Below are 17,064 nucleotides of genomic sequence, written 5' to 3' on the forward strand. Positions count from 1 at the left end.
CAACAAACTACATTTGCACTTAAAACATATTCTGTAATCTTCTGTTATTTTACATACAAATTGCATCCTGGGCGATGCATTCATCATTGCTCATATCCAGCCCACTCCTAAATGAAAAATGTATCTGAGATGAATAATGGATCCCTCCATAGTATAATTTTGTGTTTCTTGAATATAGTCGGGAGTTCCTCCTCTGCTTTATCTTTGCTTCAGTGAAGTTTTAGAGGAGATATGAAGAAAAATTACTTATTTACTGTGGGGATTGTTTACCTGAGAATTTGTACAATATGAAACCTCTTCAGCGCTCGTAATATGGAATCAAGTGTTGAAAAAAAGCGCGATGCTGCTGCGTATTGCAGTGTGGCTGCTGTCGGGTTGAATGCCAGTCAGTGCTGATCGTGCTCTCTACCTCATAGTATCACATTAGTTTAGTTTTGGGAACAGTGGGTTGGCTGATGATGTGGTTGGTAGCTGGCTTGTGTACTCAGGTGCAGCTGAAATGGCGCTACAGTGGGGCTCCTCTGGGGGCTGTGGGTGGGCAGCCTTGTGTGAAGCTACCAGAATTGAGGTTGAGTAGCCGAGCCCTCTGTCTTTATCTCTAATTACATGGTGAGGCTTGGGGAGATTGGGCAGAACTGTAAAGCCCCACAGATATCTATGCGCCCCCCCACCCCCCGGCTGTAAGACAGCGGGGTCTGCGAGTGTGAAGCAGAACCGGGTCTGCTGGGGCCTTAATCCCACCACAGACGTTCTCCCCGGGGAGCCTTCTGCGTTCTTTCCTCTCCACGGCGGCTCTGCAGTCTGCCACTTTCCACCCGCTGCTGTGGGAGAAGCTCGCCGAGGCTCCGGCAGCCCACTCTGTCGTGCTCTAGTTGCTCCTGTCGGTTTTTGTCGTCCCCAAAGTTTACCAGCCTGTCCTCGGAGACATCCTGACACAGAGCTGCAGATGGGAGGCAGTGGACCGACGCCGCTGGTGTCACAACGTGGATTGGAATTCACAGTTGGAGTAAAATATGAAACAAATATGTCATCATACATATGTTTTCCACACTCTGCTCACCCAGCTGTTTCTGTGCTCCGCTCCCGACTCTGCGTCGCTCTGTGTAAACCTGGGGAGGGCTGGATGATGCTAATCCATGATTTTTTCCCCATTGTGACTTTCAATTTGTTTTTCTCTGAGTGAGTCCAGTTACTTATATAGATTATCTGCTGTGTGGCTGCTGCTCCGTCACTAACAGCTCCATATTCTGGATTTTAATGTTTGCACTTTGTTGGGATGATAATATGAGACTATCAAAAGCAGAGCATAGAACGTACCTGCGCAGAATTATTCCTCATCATTTCAGCGCCCTTTGATTCCTTTGCAAGTTTAATCTGCAGAAATCGATAAAAGGATGCATGCAGGTCTCAGGAATCAACAGCCGTCGTGTTTGATGGGTAAACGGACGACCAGATGGATAATGTGCAGGGGCATTCATCTTTCTGTAGGCAAATTGGGCCGCAAGGTCCCGACTAATTGATTGATCGTACGACTTGCTGATACAATCAAAGCCAGGCCTGATTTATGGCGATAAATCGATTGATTAATACGTTTTGCCGTGATGGGGTTGGTCCGTGATGGCGATGAGAAGTGGGGGGAGACGCCTCCGAGTCACACATCCGTCTTGGAGCCGTCAGCCATGTTGGTTTAGCGCGGTAATAAGAAAGCGCTGGATCGTCCCTGATGACATTTAGAGAGAGCGGCTGGATCCGACCCGCTCCTTAGATTAACCTCCACTTGTTCTCATAAGCACCGCAGATATTAAAAGATGGCGAGCGGCAGGGAAAAAAATGAAGTGTGACTTTTTTCGCTTCACCGTTTGCATACATCATTAGAGGGGAACAACAAAAAATCAATGGCACATTCCAGAATAAATAAAAACAAATATCTAGAGCAGCGTAATGTGAGGGCCTTGTTGACTCTCTCCAGATTACATTTAGCCGGGTGTTTAAACGCTGATTTACAGCAAGATGGAGTCCATTCCCTCCACTGCTGCCTGCCTGTCTGCCTGCCTGTTCAGAATATGAAATGGAAGTTAAACACTGTGAATCTCCAGCGTGGGGAGGAGGGCTGTGGACGTGTGGGCAGTGTAGCATCAAATAGATTGTGTTTCCTCCCGTGTAAACGCCTAATGTGTGCCGAGTGCTCTGACACAGATGAATGTAAGGAATTTGCTGTAAAGACTTTACGGCCCTTTTGAGAGACATGGCTAGGAACTAGTAGTGTGGAACCTGCTCCACGCCCCCAGAACACACGTCTACACACACACACGCACACACACACACATACACACGCATGCTTACACAAGTGCTTACACATGCACACATGTCAAGGCACACAGCCCTCCAAGGAGAGCAGCTACATCAATCTGTTAAGGCTGCACGGACATCAGGGATACTTTTTATTTGCTTTGGGTCAGATATGGCTGCCCTGATGATGTGATGAGAATCATCTCACAAACCTCCTCTGCTCCCTGCACCGTGTAGCTAGAAGCTCGTTTTCGGCAGCGAAACATCCTAGTGACCAAGCTATGTTTTGGTTTTGTGAGAGCTGCGTTTTGCTGCAGAACTGGATAAATAATAAAACCATTGATGTCTTAAAGGCCCTTTAGACTCTGTGGCACCTGAACTCATCTTTAGATCTTCAAGCCTTTGTGATGGCACTCAAATGGCCCAGCTGCTTGTTGTCGGGCCAAGTTTTATTCCCACTCTCACCGCTCTATTTAGAATGATTTATTTTTGGTTCAAATGCTGTAAAATGAAAGCGTGATGGAAAGAGGGAGGGTAAAGGAGCGCTCCCTCGCTCTCAGACAGGTGGCCCCGGTTTGTGTCGCCCGGCCCCAAGGGCCCCCCACTAACCGAGTCTGAGCGAGAGGAGGAACCTGTCTCTCAGTGCTACACAGGTGGTGTGAAACGCAGTCCTCTCTCCACACCTGAAATATTCAGATTGTTCCAGAGGCGTCGCTTTGATCTTCCTGCAATCGACAAGGGAAAACGGAGAGAGTAGGGGAGAGAAAACAACAAAAACAAGTGGAAGAGCGGCACACCTGAGAGCGAACAGATTGACATTTCTTAAGAGAGAATAAACAATCGTAGGTGAGATGTGTTGCGTGGCTCCCGCTCGTCTTTTCAGGTGAAAGTGGGCCATCACAGTGATGGCTGTATCTGTGGAGCCTCGCTGACCTCGATGGTGGAGCTTCACAGAGACAGAAGTCCCCCCACTGTGCAACTCCTCCTCTCCCGCTCGGGATGAAACAGGAAAACAAACCTTGCCCACTGTCCCCAATCTGAATCTGAATGTGCGAGTCTGTCAGTGTCGCCGCTCTCCTAATGTTCTACGCATCCACAGAAAACTTCTTCTTCTCTTGTGCTCTTTGCTGTTGCAAAACCTCCCCGCCGCTCATCGGATCGTCGGGCCGGCTGAGGTTATCATGTCGCCTCTCAGGTTTCAAACCACCACTCTGCTAATGAATCATAGGAGGGTGTAATCAGTCACCCTGCACGCACTACACCGTGACAATAGACACCCTGATTGTAACCACAGAGTTGGAAAGGAGCAGAACAATGGCCGCTGTTAATGATGATAAATACGGTGTTCTAATTGGCCTTCGTTTAGAGCATTTCGTCATAGATTGTAATTTGAAGATTCTAATTGGAGGACATTTAAAGTTATTCATTGGATTCAAAGTGAAACATGATGATTTGAAAGGGCCGTAATAAGATGTTTTCATGTTAATTCTCCATGCTATTTTAAGGCTAAATGGATCCTTTCTGATCGCACTGGGATGTGTAACCGCTGTATTAGAGTGAGTGAGAAATAAGAAACGCGTGTGTGTAAATGCGTGCGAGTGTGTGTGTGTGTCCATGTGTGCGAGTTGGAATTAAAGCGAGAGAAGTGTTGACAAGTAGGCTGTGCTCCGGTGCATCAGGCGCCAAAAACTCTCTAAATGAAGCAGGGTATGACGAATAATGGCTGACAACACCAGTCACACCTTTTGCTGATGGTTGTAACGCTCACATGCTTCCCGTTCCCTTTGTAAGATTTAGCATGCGGCTTGAAGACAGCCTGACTGACTGGGGATTAATTATTTTGGATGATTTATCAGACTTACCAGTCCAGAGTTTAGAGAGGTGTCAGAATGAAATGTGATTTTTCCTTGTCGGTAAGTCTCCACAATCTATACGCTACCTACATATTTCTGCACAGCACAGTCAGTATTGATGCTGCAGACAGGATGGGCGTCCGTAGGGTTCTTCTTCTTCTTGTTCTTTGTATTTTTGTTTTGGAACAGCAGTTTTTGGAAGGTTGAGAACCAAACACTGGGCTGGATCCCGACTATTGGGAGTAGGAGCTGCGTGGTTGCCTCAGCGTCACCTCAGATTCCCACTGTGCGTCGAGCTTGAAGTACATGGCGATTGTGGAAAGTATGGACTGCAGACGTGAGCACAGGCGGTTTAGTTTTACAGTCCCTGAGTTATTGTGAGATATAAGCATGTAAATGTTCTGAATCGATTGTTGGACCTTCTGGACATCAATTCCAAAAGTCTGTAGCCAAAATGGAAGAGGTAGGAAGCAAAAGTGAGCAAAGTTTGTAGTTTATTGTGAGGATTACAGTTAGGGGCGGGGTTTAGGTTATTTAGCCTGAAATCCCAATTGTATGGCCTTATTTGTGTAAAACCGAGAAAGAAGTGCGACATTAAGTTACGTTAAGAGTTCAACAACAAACCTGTTGTGACCTTGCTGATCTAAATTGTTGTAGTGAGGTGAACCACACCCATCTGGTGCCCGCAGCAGGTCCAAACAAACGGAGTTATGAGTGTGAGTAGCAGCGTCGCAGGTGCATGGCGGTGCACCGGGGGTGTGTGTGTGTGTGTGTGTGCGGCGGTGTGAACCGGAGCAGCTTTGGCGAAGGTGAAGCAAAGCGATGGAGCAGCGGTGGGCGATAAACAGATGGAGGAGAGCTGCCGGGTGACAGCAGCCCCACGGCGCGGTCCTGTCAGAGGCCGCGTGCTCGCCACGGGTTCCTTTAGGGCCAGGGTCAAGGAGGTCAAAGGCCCCTCCCTCGCGCCCGCCTCCCTCTGTCTGGACAGTGTGGCGCGTTGTCACACACGCTCGCTGCCTGTCCCGTCCTTAACTGATGCTCATCCCACAGAGGCCAGATAAGAGTTCATCCTGGATCCTCCTCAGGGCCGGGAGCCAACGTGAGCTCTCCTCTCCTCCCCCCACCCGGCCCCCTCCCCCGCTCCCCCTGTGGCTGGAGGGAGGGGTGCTGGCAATAATGTTGAGGCCAGACTAGACTGCAGTGATTGGGGCCATTGATTGTGGTGATTTGATTTATTGATCAGTCCCCCCTCTCAAATGTAGCGTCTGAGATGCGGGGCTAATCTGAGGCGGCTATGGACAATCTTGTGCCTCGCAGAGAGAATAGGAGGCGATAAGGAATGTATGAAAGGAAACCACACTTATCTTAATCACACACCGGTCCCTGTTCGGCTTTGTCGCAACCCCAGCGCGTGGATGTCTGTGCACAAGCGCCTGTGTGCACGCGTGTGTGCACGCGTGTGTGCCCACCCGTGCTTTTGTGCTAGACCTTGTGAGCAAAAGTGTGTGTGTGTGTGTGTGTGTGTGTTTTTGCATCGGTGTGCATACGTGGTGGGGGTTGTGAGGCAGTACAGTCACCAGGCAGAACAGAGTGGATCTATAAATTGATGGAATTCAAAGCCTCCAGCATCGATTACCATTATAACAAACAGCAGCACACAGAATGTCTGATTATTTTTAGACAAAGATTCTGTGCTCTCAGCAGCAATTCTGCTGATGCTGTCACACTTTCAGACATCTGCCTATGATTGCAATTAGATGGGATACAAAAAGAAAAATAATACCCCATCTGCATTTTCCCCTCTCTCCTCCTCCTCCCTATTTTTTCCTCTTTAATTTGTGCTGTCCAAGCCCAGTGCACACAATAGTGATTTTGACTCAGTCTACCTCATTGCAGTACTTTGGTAGTTTTTTCCCAGTTGTCAACACTTTCCACCATGGGTTGTCTTTGTGAAAGGCCAGAAAATAGCTTACCACTACAGATGTAATCAAGAGGAGCTTGCTTTAATGAATCAATGTCAAATCTACTCCAACACAATACATTTGTGAAGCCCACGTTTTACCTACAGCGTTCTGCTCGCACAGATTGTCACCGCTTGTCGCGTCTACACCAGATTTTTGCAGAGCGGAATTGTCTTTGTTGCTTTTGATAATTAGGTTATTCGCTGTCTATTCGTTACCTTTGCCTGGAAGTGACATATCTTGCCATTCATCGTTTTAGTGAAGCGTAGGACAGGACATGCAGAGCGTAAGAGGCTTGATTTGTAAGCCGGGAAATGTGTGAATCACAGTTTTATTTGTCAAACATGGGGGAGGCAATTGTTGCAAGCAGCTTATTGAGCTACAAGTCCATTTACTGACTGCCAATGGGCTGCAGGTCTGCACACTTACAGCAATGTGCCTCTTTCTCTGCCTTTGTTTTTGACTGAGAAGTCATAACATTGCCTTCTTCACAGTGCTGGAACCCGGACTGGTTCTCTGCGCAAAATCCCTCTTTCCTTGCCTGCCGGTCCCACTGACAGCTCTGCCCTCCCCAGGGGAAACTCATCAATTATGGCTGGATGTTTGACTGGCAGTGGCTTAATGACAGGAGCTCTGTATTGACCCGACTGCCACACACTAAAAATTTGGTCCCAATCGCCCTTTTTAAAACCTGTCAAATGATTACCATGTAACTCCTCTTTGCACGGTGAGCTGGAGTTGATGGTGATCATTTTTCCATGTAAGCGTTCAAGAGAGCAGAGGCATCTGCACCTTCATGCAAATGATTGCATGAAGGGTGAAGCTCAACATAATGGAGGGAGATAAGTGAATTTTATCAGAGATCTCTCAAAGGTCCCCTGGCCTCAGGTTGAAATGGATCACATCTGATTAGCAAGCGGAGAAAAAAAATCTTTTTCGGTATCTTTTGTCTCAGGAGATAGCATTGAGAAACACTACATTGTGGACTTCCTCCCATCATCCATCTCTGCAAGACAACTGAAGCAGCAAACAGTTTGTTCTGCTTCACTTCTTCCCAGAAAGACAGACAGTAGGTTTCATTTGATGGGCTGTTGCTCGGGCTCCCCTCCCTTGTAATGGTCCACAAACTGTGGGGGAGCTTTGAAAATAACCATGCCATTATGATAGCACTGTTTGGCTTGCATACAGCTCCACTATTCACCATTCTCATCGGTTCAGCTGCAATAAAAACTGAATCCACTTGTCCGCCGAGGCCACTGAAGCACCGGCAGACTCAGAATCACCTCACTGTTGTATCTTAAGTACTCATAAAATCCACTCAAAGTCACTTCTGGAGGAATTTTCTCTGGGCTAGATTAGCCGGTCTGGGGCCATTTGAATGTGCTGGAGGTTGGCCGGCCTCTGAAAGCTTCTCTCTAATCCCCAGGAAGGCTCATCCCAGATAGACTGTAATGACTAACATGAATTCAGACGGCCCTGTCCCCTTATCCTGCACGGCCACTTTTCCACCAACAGTGTGATTTCTCTGTAAGACAATTGATCTTGATGTGGTCTTTGTAAGCGCCGAAAATGTTTCAGATTGAATAATCAGTGGCAATCAAACAATCAGATGCTCTAAATGCCTTTGTTTACAAACTGAAAACTGGAAATGTGACCAAAAAACAAGAAGTCTGCTATTCAAGCCAATGCAAATGTCGTTTCTGCTAACTTAATAGAAATGTATGAGTTATATTATGCACCAAGTTACCCACCCCAGCTCATTAACTGATGCTAATTGCCAGTGATGCTGTGTGAGGCTGAAGTGTACACAACGTGAGTGTTGGATTTAGAGAAAGTAAAGCAAACTCAAACTGTAAACAAAAAGTCTTCTGGCCAAACCCCCCCCCCCCCCCCCCCACACACACACACACACACACACACAGAGGCCAGACTCACCTGCCAAGTCTCCAGTCATGCCTGCGTCCCCTTTTTGTCTGTAGTCCATCCGTCCATCTATCTATCTACATCTACAACTATAACCACATATACATGAAGCTGAATTCCCCTCAAACCTCTCAAGTACCTTTAATTACAATAACTCGACTCCAGTAAGTGCCAGTAAATAATTAACAAACACAACCAAAAAATGTAAATGTGAGTATGACTGCATGATGTCATGGAGGTTTGGTAGGGTTCTATCCGTCCTCTCCCTGTGTGCTTCCTGTGGTCATTGCAGTCTTTTAGTAGCGAGGTGCCTTGCTTAATAACACATTAGCACTGTCATAAATCTAATCACAGGGTGGGCGTCTCACCTCAGTCTGACTTCTTTCGCCTTCCAGTCCAGGGACTTGAACCAGCAGCCCTTCAATTACTGGCCTACTTCTTTGACCGCGAGCCTGCCGTCATTATCCCACGAGGCCGCCGCTCGCTGTACTCCCATCCCTCTGTTCCTCCATTTTGCTCTCTTTCTTTCTGTCTCTCTTTTTTTTAAACTTGTGCGATGATTTATTAAATTGCCTTTAAGTAAGACTGCAGATTAATTAAAACACAGTCAATTTAATTTCCCGGCGTCATATATAAATTCACAGTGGTAATTGAATCCCCTACTTCACTTTTTATATTGTGTCCCAGCAGTTGCAGGAGAAAGATCCTCATCAATTACGGAGCCTCCCAGTGAACGGCAGAGGAGGAGGATGTTACAGTCGTCTGTTGAATCTGTTTTCCTTTTTTTTCTCCGTTTGCTGAAAGAGCCGGGAATTGGATGACTGATCGATAGTATTGGATTTGGGGATGGCATGTGGTGCAGCTGAGTCCAGCATGAATGCAAGGTTCTGATGAAGGGCCTGCAACACAGACCAGCTCCGGGAGAGTGAAGCAGACATATTGTTGGGTGGAGCTCCCGTTCTTCTTCTACTACCAACATGTAAACAAGCGACAAGGCGCCCAGACGTTAATGGAGGAGCAATGGAGGCGGTTTGTAGTTACAGCGAAAAAATAAAAAAGGGGGTAATTTGGTTAAAGTGATGGAGGCTGCTGTCATGTATTGAAAATCTATGGGCGGTCGATGTAAAGACTGACGCAGGCGATGGGGGAGCGAGATTGAAAAGAGGGCGGAGGATAGATTTGACCTCTGATAATTGCGTCGGCAAGAGAGACGTTGGGTTCGCTCGGATCGCCGCTTACAAATCAAGATCTTGGTTTGAGTAGGAAGCTGTATTTGTTTGTGAGGCTGTTTGTCAGGTTATTGGGTCTCTGCACGTGACGCCTCCCCGCCCCTCCCTCTCTCTCTCTTTCTCTCTCTCTCTCTCTCTCTCTCTCTCTCTCGCTCTCTCTCTCTCTTCCCTTCCCTTCCCTCTCTCTACTATGTCCCTCCCTCACTAGTGCTTCATAGCCGTTGCAAGCGTATTGATTATTTCAAATACTGATTATCTAAAAGGCCTTCTGCTACTGTAGGCATTGGATTTATTTTGGCTTAATTATTTATGGGGCAGGCCTAGCAGTAAGTATTACTGCTGTGAGATCATGAAGGATTACATTGTTAATATTCAGCAGTGTATTTTTATTTATGTACACTCTAAGCTTTACTGGATGAGCGTTGGCAGGCTCCCTAAAGTGCCGTCTCTCTCTCTCTCTCTCTGTCTCACTGTCTCTCTCCCTCTCTCTCTCTCTTTTGTGTTTGTAGCGGGAGCTAAACTCCGTGGCGTCTGAGCTGGCGGGCCGACAGGAGGAGAGCGAACATTCCCACAAGCACCTGGTGGAGCTGAGCAGGGAGTTCAAGAGAAATGTCCCTGAGGTGAGTCTGGACATTCCCCCCCTTACCCCTCTTCCTCCTCGCCTCACATCTGCGCCGCTCAAGCCTCTTTGCATAAGTTTGCACGGCGGAATTATTTATTTTCTATAAGCCTGATACTTTTGAAGTCGATAGCGGCGTTTCCATTAAAAGATAGGGAATAAGGGTTTTTCTTTCCCAACATGGAGAGCAGGTTCCTCCATGATCCAGTGGCGCTGCTGGGAATTAATAATCACCACATCCTCAAATCGGCCCGTGTTCCTCGTGGTTCCTCCTTAGTCCGGGCCGATGACTAAGAGCCATGGCACTAATGAGACAAAATGACCATCATCTCAAGGTTTACAGTGACATCACCTTTTACCAGGAGCATTCAGCCAAACATGAGTCACGTCAAGGCTCCCTGATGATCTGCCGATAACATAGTCCAGTGATGTAATTGAAGGCTGTCCAAATACTGTATTTGCTTCGTTGGGTAAAAGAACAGCTCTGCTTTCCATTCAGAATATCAGACTCCTCACTGTTTGTCACGCAGATCCTCTTGCAGTTCTTGATGAATTCAAGAACTTTGCACACAAATATAATCGTTAAGATACAAAGTCTTTTTCCATTAATGTTTTACAAATAACAAAATCCACCAAAAGCAAACATTACAACTTTTTATGCAATAGGCAGTATGACATCACCTCAACCACCTCGGTTACTGTTTACCTTCACTGCTCACTTCCAAAACCAAGCCAAAGAAATGTATCGGAAATTAAAGTTTTCTTGGCGTCAAAATTGCCGCTCAATATTGATTTTACACACGTTTCTGTGATGTAATGTGAACAGGAATCTCACAAAGCACACTGGTCGATGCTCATGCAAATGAGCCCCACAACTGCACTTCTATGGTGTTATTTGACCAAATTAGAGCCTAATTCACACCAGCTACCTGATCAGAACTCAGAAAATAAAACATTTTTACATTTTGATTGATACTTTAACAGTCTTGTTGTACTGTAGTCATCCTACTGTCATACTTGATGCACTCTTCCATTCTTATAACCACAATTTTTACGTCTTATCTTGCATGATCTGCTATCACTCATTGACATCACAGGATGGAGTCAAAGAGGATATTTCTCATATTTTAAGAAATTAACTATATGGCTGTTTGCTTGTAGCTGCACATCCCGATTGTCTCAGCTCCTGTGTGGAGTCTGTCGTGTATGTGTGTGTGTTGTAATCTTGTCACTACAATGCAGGTGTTTAAATGGGGATCAGTTCTGTCACCGCTGGCAGCACAATCCCTTTACCTGAGGCTGTGGAAGTCTGGAGCCAGCTGAGCTATAATGCCAGCTACCGGAAAGCCCCACTTTTCCAACATGCCCACTCAAACCCTTAAGGTTTAGTCACTAATACTCACACACACACTGAGGGAAAAAAGCATACCTCACTCAGCCTCACACACACACACACACACACACACACACAGAGTGGAGGAGAAGCTGTAGAGAAAATCCATTAACATTAAAGATTTCTCGTCCTCTTTGCTATGGAGCTGTTTTTGCCTCGCTGGGACCAATCTGGTTCCTAAACAGGTGGAGCATCTGCAAAATATAAAAAAATGCTGAGGCCGAGTTATTTTTATCTGTACACAGGAAGTCCGGGAGATGGTGGCACCTGTTCTCAAGAGTTTCCAAGCTCAGGTGAGTCCTGTATTTTTGCATTCTGCAGAATAAGACACTCTTTGCTTAGATAGTCTGTGCACAGATGAGCCGGATTCTGTGAAGGTTTCCTGCTCCGTCTCACCTGCCCTCCGAGCAGCGCGGATCACTTTCCCTCTCAAATGAATGATTTGATAGATCGGCACAGAATCCACGGCGTACTTTTCGTCTTACTGCTCATCTGGTGCTTATTGACTGATGCCTTTTCTGTCAAAGTGAAGTAGCATCTATCTGCCATTAGATGATCAGATATCTGGCTTCTCATATTTTCTTGGCTGAGACAAGCCCTCATTTCCTGTTGTGATGGTGCATCCACCGTGCCCCCTCTGACGTCGCCATATTGAAAAAGTCATCTGATACCTACCAAGACTCTGCTCCAGCCATTAAACCAAGGTCATAAATCACATTTGTGAGCTGCGTTATGGTCGGCAAAGCAGAGCCTTATGGAAATGATACCACAAATATGTTTCCAGTCTCACTCTCCCCTTGAAACTCCCGTTCTGCGCTACCTGAAAGCCCCATCATCGGTAAACATGAGAACACTCAGCATGGATTGTTCAGTTCTCTTGGAAGTGATTATTGGCAACTTCTTTTTAATGGTTTATAATTGACTGGGCCCAGGCAGCCCTGTTCTTTGGCAGGAGCTATCATATTCAATACAACGCTGTGCAGTACACGCTTGATTTGTGTGCTAATTCAATTACCGTGACTGTAAAGTCGCACAAATATCCGAAGCACCCTTCCATATCTTTATCGTGCAAACAGGAACCCACAGGATTCATTTAAGGACCATTGATGTCTGGGAGTGGGGAGATGTTTTGCTTGTAGATAAAATAGATGGCTGATAATGAGCGATGAGCACTCGTACTACCAGGGGTCTTGTAACTTTCACACACTGTTCACGCGTTGATAAGTGAGCCGGCTCACAGTGGAGAAACGAAAAACCTCAACTGCTCCGGAGATCAGTGCTCTGCTCGCCGCACCGTAATAATCCAATCCTCTGGTGTTTTCTGATACACTTTGACCTTATTGGTAATGTCAAACAGCTTGCGGAGGCTGGTGAACTTTACCCAGCAGTCGTCTGCAACACCTCAGTGTAAAGCTGCGGGACCTCGACCTGCTGCTGCAGGGGGAAACGTGGCGAGAAGATGAGCTCCAGCTAAAGCTCCCCCGCAGCTGCAACGTACAGGTGGAGAATGATAGAAAAGTCTGTGCGTGTGTGCGTGTTTGTGAGAGAAACAACTGGGTCCTTGTACCCGCCCCATCTGGCCCCCTCCTCCTCCCTCTGCGGGCCCAGAGGAGAGGCCTCATGGTATTTGGACCCTCATCATGCCACTTCTAAAGGAGAAGTCGGCTCCTTTGAAGTGTTGCGACATGACAGGTTCTCTTTCTTTTCTTTTTCATTTCAATCTTCCCCACCCACTTTCTCTCTCTCTGCTCTCGTCCAATCTCGCCGTCTAATTATCGCTAACCAGGCAACTGATTAGAAACACGTTGCCGACCTAGTTTTCGGAGGAGCTGGAGGAGGAGAAAGGGTTAATCCCAGAGCTGGTGGCTGTCATTGGTCGCTTCCCTCCTTCTTCTCCTCTTTTTCGTTCTGCTCTCCTCTTTCTTTCCCTGGAAGTTTGCTAATGAGGTCCCGTCAGAGCTGAGGAGAGGTGTTAATTTGGCCTTGTGAAGTAGGAAGGAGATTAAGGACAGTGAGGAGCTGAGTTTACGGCTTAAAATACACCGCTGTCCTTATTAATCCACGGGGCCCGGAGAGACCGGCGTTTTTGGTTTTATAATGAACACTGTCTTATAATGAAGGTAATTTTAATAAAAATTTACTGCGAAGAAGAGGAGATGGTACACGTCTCCATGGTCTCAGGCACGCCTCTGGGGCTCGGGGATATGACAGTTATTTCTCGAATAACCGATCGCTGGAGAGACGGGGGCCCATTGGACCGCCGAGCCGCTCGCACGACTTTCACACGAGCTCCGTCCTGACCGTCTGCAAGCGAAAAAGAACGTCGCCTCACCGTCAACGACGCGGGCTTCACCATGCAATTTACACCTCTGCTCTCAGGTTTGGGGTGTAAAGTCCCCCCAGGATTAAACCTTTGTGAGGAAGAACAGTCACAGATTTGTGGTGCGGTTTGTTTGCCTGCATCCTGAGCAGATCCCGCCTGCACCGATCTGAATATCAGCCCCAAATTAACCAGTCATTCTATTTTTCTCCTCTCCTCTTGATGTCATTTGCGGCTCTCAGAGAAAGAAAACAGCAGTATGGGTCCCTAATTACTGAAACTTGCTTTACAATGATAATCCGTGGAGTAATTTAGCGTGCACAATGAGAGTTGTGGTGCTTGTGCAGATGGAGATTCTGATAAATAGTTTGTAACGTGTAATTAGCAGCTCTGCCGGTTACATACCATTAACCCCTCAAGCTCAGGAATCATTATTGGCCCTCATTATCAAGCAGCAAGGTACGATCGAGCTGACTAGACATCAAAAACATCAAACAGCTATTAAAGCGCTGCCGACTGGGGGCCGGTGGACACCTGTTTATGAGCCTAACTGTGCCATTTCTTCCCCTGAGGTTGGGAAGTGATGATGTGGGGGAAGACAATGTTTTTATGTATGTTGTTGTTGTTGCCTGTTTTCTAGGCGAGCGCCATGAAACAGATTAGAATTATTTTCTAAAAGCGGTTGCTGCTTCCCACCTGCGTGCACTGGAATGACAGAAAGGAGGAAATTCAAAAGTCTGTTTTGGTTTTACGTCCTGTAGACAGCCAAATATCTTCTGACATATTCCATTTTATTGGACTTAAGCAGTCAAGACGTCTTTGGCAGGCGTTTGTGCGGTTGTACACTCGATATTTGACATCTTTTTTATACATATCTTTGTTATATGAAAAGAAACATACTTTAATATACTTTTATATACTGCTTTAAATGTTCAGACGCTGACGATTATGTTTCCGCCCTCACATTGCCCCCTTGTGGACAATAGTATATGTAGCGTTCAACTGAATTGCATAGCCACAGTGTGCGTCAAATAATTCAAAGATAGCGTCACGTATAAATGCATCCTTATACGTCAGCCTGTATGTGTCCACTGGGGGGCAGTGTCATGTTTCGCTAACCACAATGTATGGAAACTGTACGAAACGATTCTTCACAAAAACACAGACAGAAATGGAACAGAAAGGCTTGTGTTTGCAGAGGCTCTTCTACCTGCTGTTGTCTTGTGTTGAGGTTCTGGCAGCAAAGATATAGATCATATTGTGCAGCTGTGGTTTGCTGTGCAGCGCTGTTGCAGGTTGAGCGGAATGGTGGCGAGCAGGACGTGTCCCTGTGTGCAGACGTTTGCCCACAGAGCTTCACCCTCAGCCGCCACATTTCATGGGCCGCTGTGCAGCGAGGTAGACAAACACCATCTTTGATCATCCATTGAGAGACGACCAGCTCTTCCTCCTTTTGATTAATTCCTGAAGGAAATGATAATTTCTCTTGAATGTATGAATATGTTATGAATAGTGGAATGAATCAAAGAGTAAAGGATGATAATTAATTACAGCGCTATGATAAAAGGCTGTGGGTGTTATGACGCAAGCTTCCTCCGTGTCATTATGAGAGGCTCCGTAATTACCTTTCTGCACGAGCCAGTGCTCCTGGCGGCGCTGGCGGTGAGAGTGCCGCTTGCTGAGTGAGTCTAACGGTCATAAAGCTTTTCCCTGCCTAATTGTCTGAGGGGCTCTATGGCACTTTCATAGATGAGGAACTGCGCCGTTAGGAAAAATGCTCCGCGACGCCGCTGCTTTTCCAGCCCAATGAAGACAGATCTTCATCACGGACTAAACCTGTGGTTATTAGGTACAGATTGCTTGAGTGGATGGTTAACTTGGGAAGGTGGAGTCGGAACAAGTGAGCAGCAGAGTCACACAGTGTCCTACAGCAGAAACACACACAGCATTAAAATGAAGCCAGTGGCCATTTACGTATTTGTTGTATATTTTAGTTCCATTTGGGAACCGTAATGCAGATCCTCATCTTCCTGCCCCCTCTGAATGTTCCTTTGTGTTGTTCTTCATGCTGCACCTTACATAAGGGGCATTTATGACACCGCCCTCCCCTCGCCTGTGACCACGCTGTTCCATACGGGGCCACCGCCGTGTCTCTGATGCTCCTCTCCCGCTCGGCTGTCTCGGGCTCATTGAACAGCCGGCCAAACCCGGGATCTCCACGCCATTACCTATTCACAGCACGTCCAGGCCTCCAGCCTATTGTGAGGAACATAATGGGCTCCAGGGCCATGTAAACCATCAGCTCCCTGCTCCTGGTTTATCACTTGTGTCCTCTTCATAGTAAGGAGAGGGAAGGAAGGAAGGTGGGAGGGAGAGAGAGAGCAGAGGAGAAGCGCGTTAGTGTGTGTGTGTGTGTGTGTGTGTGTGTGTGTGTGTGTGTGTATGTGTAGTGGGGGTGCGGGGGTGTAATTGGACATTAGATAACACCTTCTTGAGTCTTTTATGTCCTCTGCATCTCCAGGGGTGGATGTTCTCGTCTGTTCTCTACATTAATGCACAACAGCTGCTTTGGCCCAAACTTAATGCAGTTGCTGCTTTAAACTTTACTTGTATTGATTACGATCCGTCTAAGATGATCAAATTTATATACGGCATTAGTTTGTATCACATGGTTGATGAGATCAAATACTGTCGTCTCCTAAGACCCAAATCCATACACTGATAAATGAACGCCTAGTTAAAATCTCCTTCTTCTCCACTGTTATTTTGTTGGCATTTCCACTATTTAAGAATTATAGTTATTGTACTTCAATATATTATAATTACTGAGAAATCCTTGCTCAGAGTGGCAGATGAACTAAGAGAGATGATTATACGTAACTGTTTTATAGGCTCATAATTGAATCATATTTGTCTTTATGCAATTTAATATTTTATCTTAGTTATGTATTTGGTTATAGTTATCAGTCCAAACTCACTGTTATATTTGATGTAACCCCTCATTGTCAAATTTAATGTCAATATAAATATTCCCTTATGTATCTTTGTGATAAGATACATAACATAATTAAGAATCTTAAATCTTAATGGAGAACCAGAGTAGCTGATTGCTGAAATCCTAGTGTTGTCATTTATTTACATGAACATGCCTCAGAATACACATCATTTTTGTCATTTTTTTTCAAATATTATAAAACTCAACACATTTCTTTACCTCAAATTAGATTCAGTTTATAAGTTATGAATCAGTCCATAACCAGAGTGACACATCTTCTCTCCATAAACACAAACCTGTAGTTCAGTTTGGGCTTGTGTACCTGTATACCTGTATACCTGTATACCTGTTTACCTGTATACCTGTATACCTGACTGCTCTTGTTTGCGTCCTGGTTGTGACTGATTGCTGTGATTCTTCCTGGTGTTTTGATGCAGCGGTGTCTCAGTCGCTCCATCGTCGGCGTGTCACTCTCCTCTCTC

At 46.2% G+C, this 17,064-nt stretch overlaps 1 protein-coding gene across 2 annotated transcripts in view; it reads left to right on the plus strand.

The window, feature by feature from the left end:
* The window catches only part of cux2b (cut-like homeobox 2b), an 84,688-nt gene that overhangs the window by 26,271 nt on the left and 41,353 nt on the right, over window positions 1–17,064 (plus strand). For both annotated transcript variants that reach the window (XM_076164710.1, XM_076164711.1), the window contains exons 2-3: window positions 9,765–9,875; window positions 11,513–11,560. In XM_076164710.1, coding sequence (XP_076020825.1) covers window positions 9,765–9,875; window positions 11,513–11,560 — 159 coding nt within the window. The remainder of the gene's footprint in view (window positions 1–9,764; window positions 9,876–11,512; window positions 11,561–17,064) is intronic.

The sequence above is a fragment of the Genypterus blacodes genome, unplaced genomic scaffold (genome assembly GCF_046128005.1).
Source record: "Genypterus blacodes isolate CSIRO-AG114 ecotype Tasmania unplaced genomic scaffold, CSIRO-AGI_Gbla_v1 ptg000138l_1, whole genome shotgun sequence".
Lineage (NCBI taxonomy): Eukaryota > Metazoa > Chordata > Actinopteri > Ophidiiformes > Ophidiidae > Genypterus > Genypterus blacodes.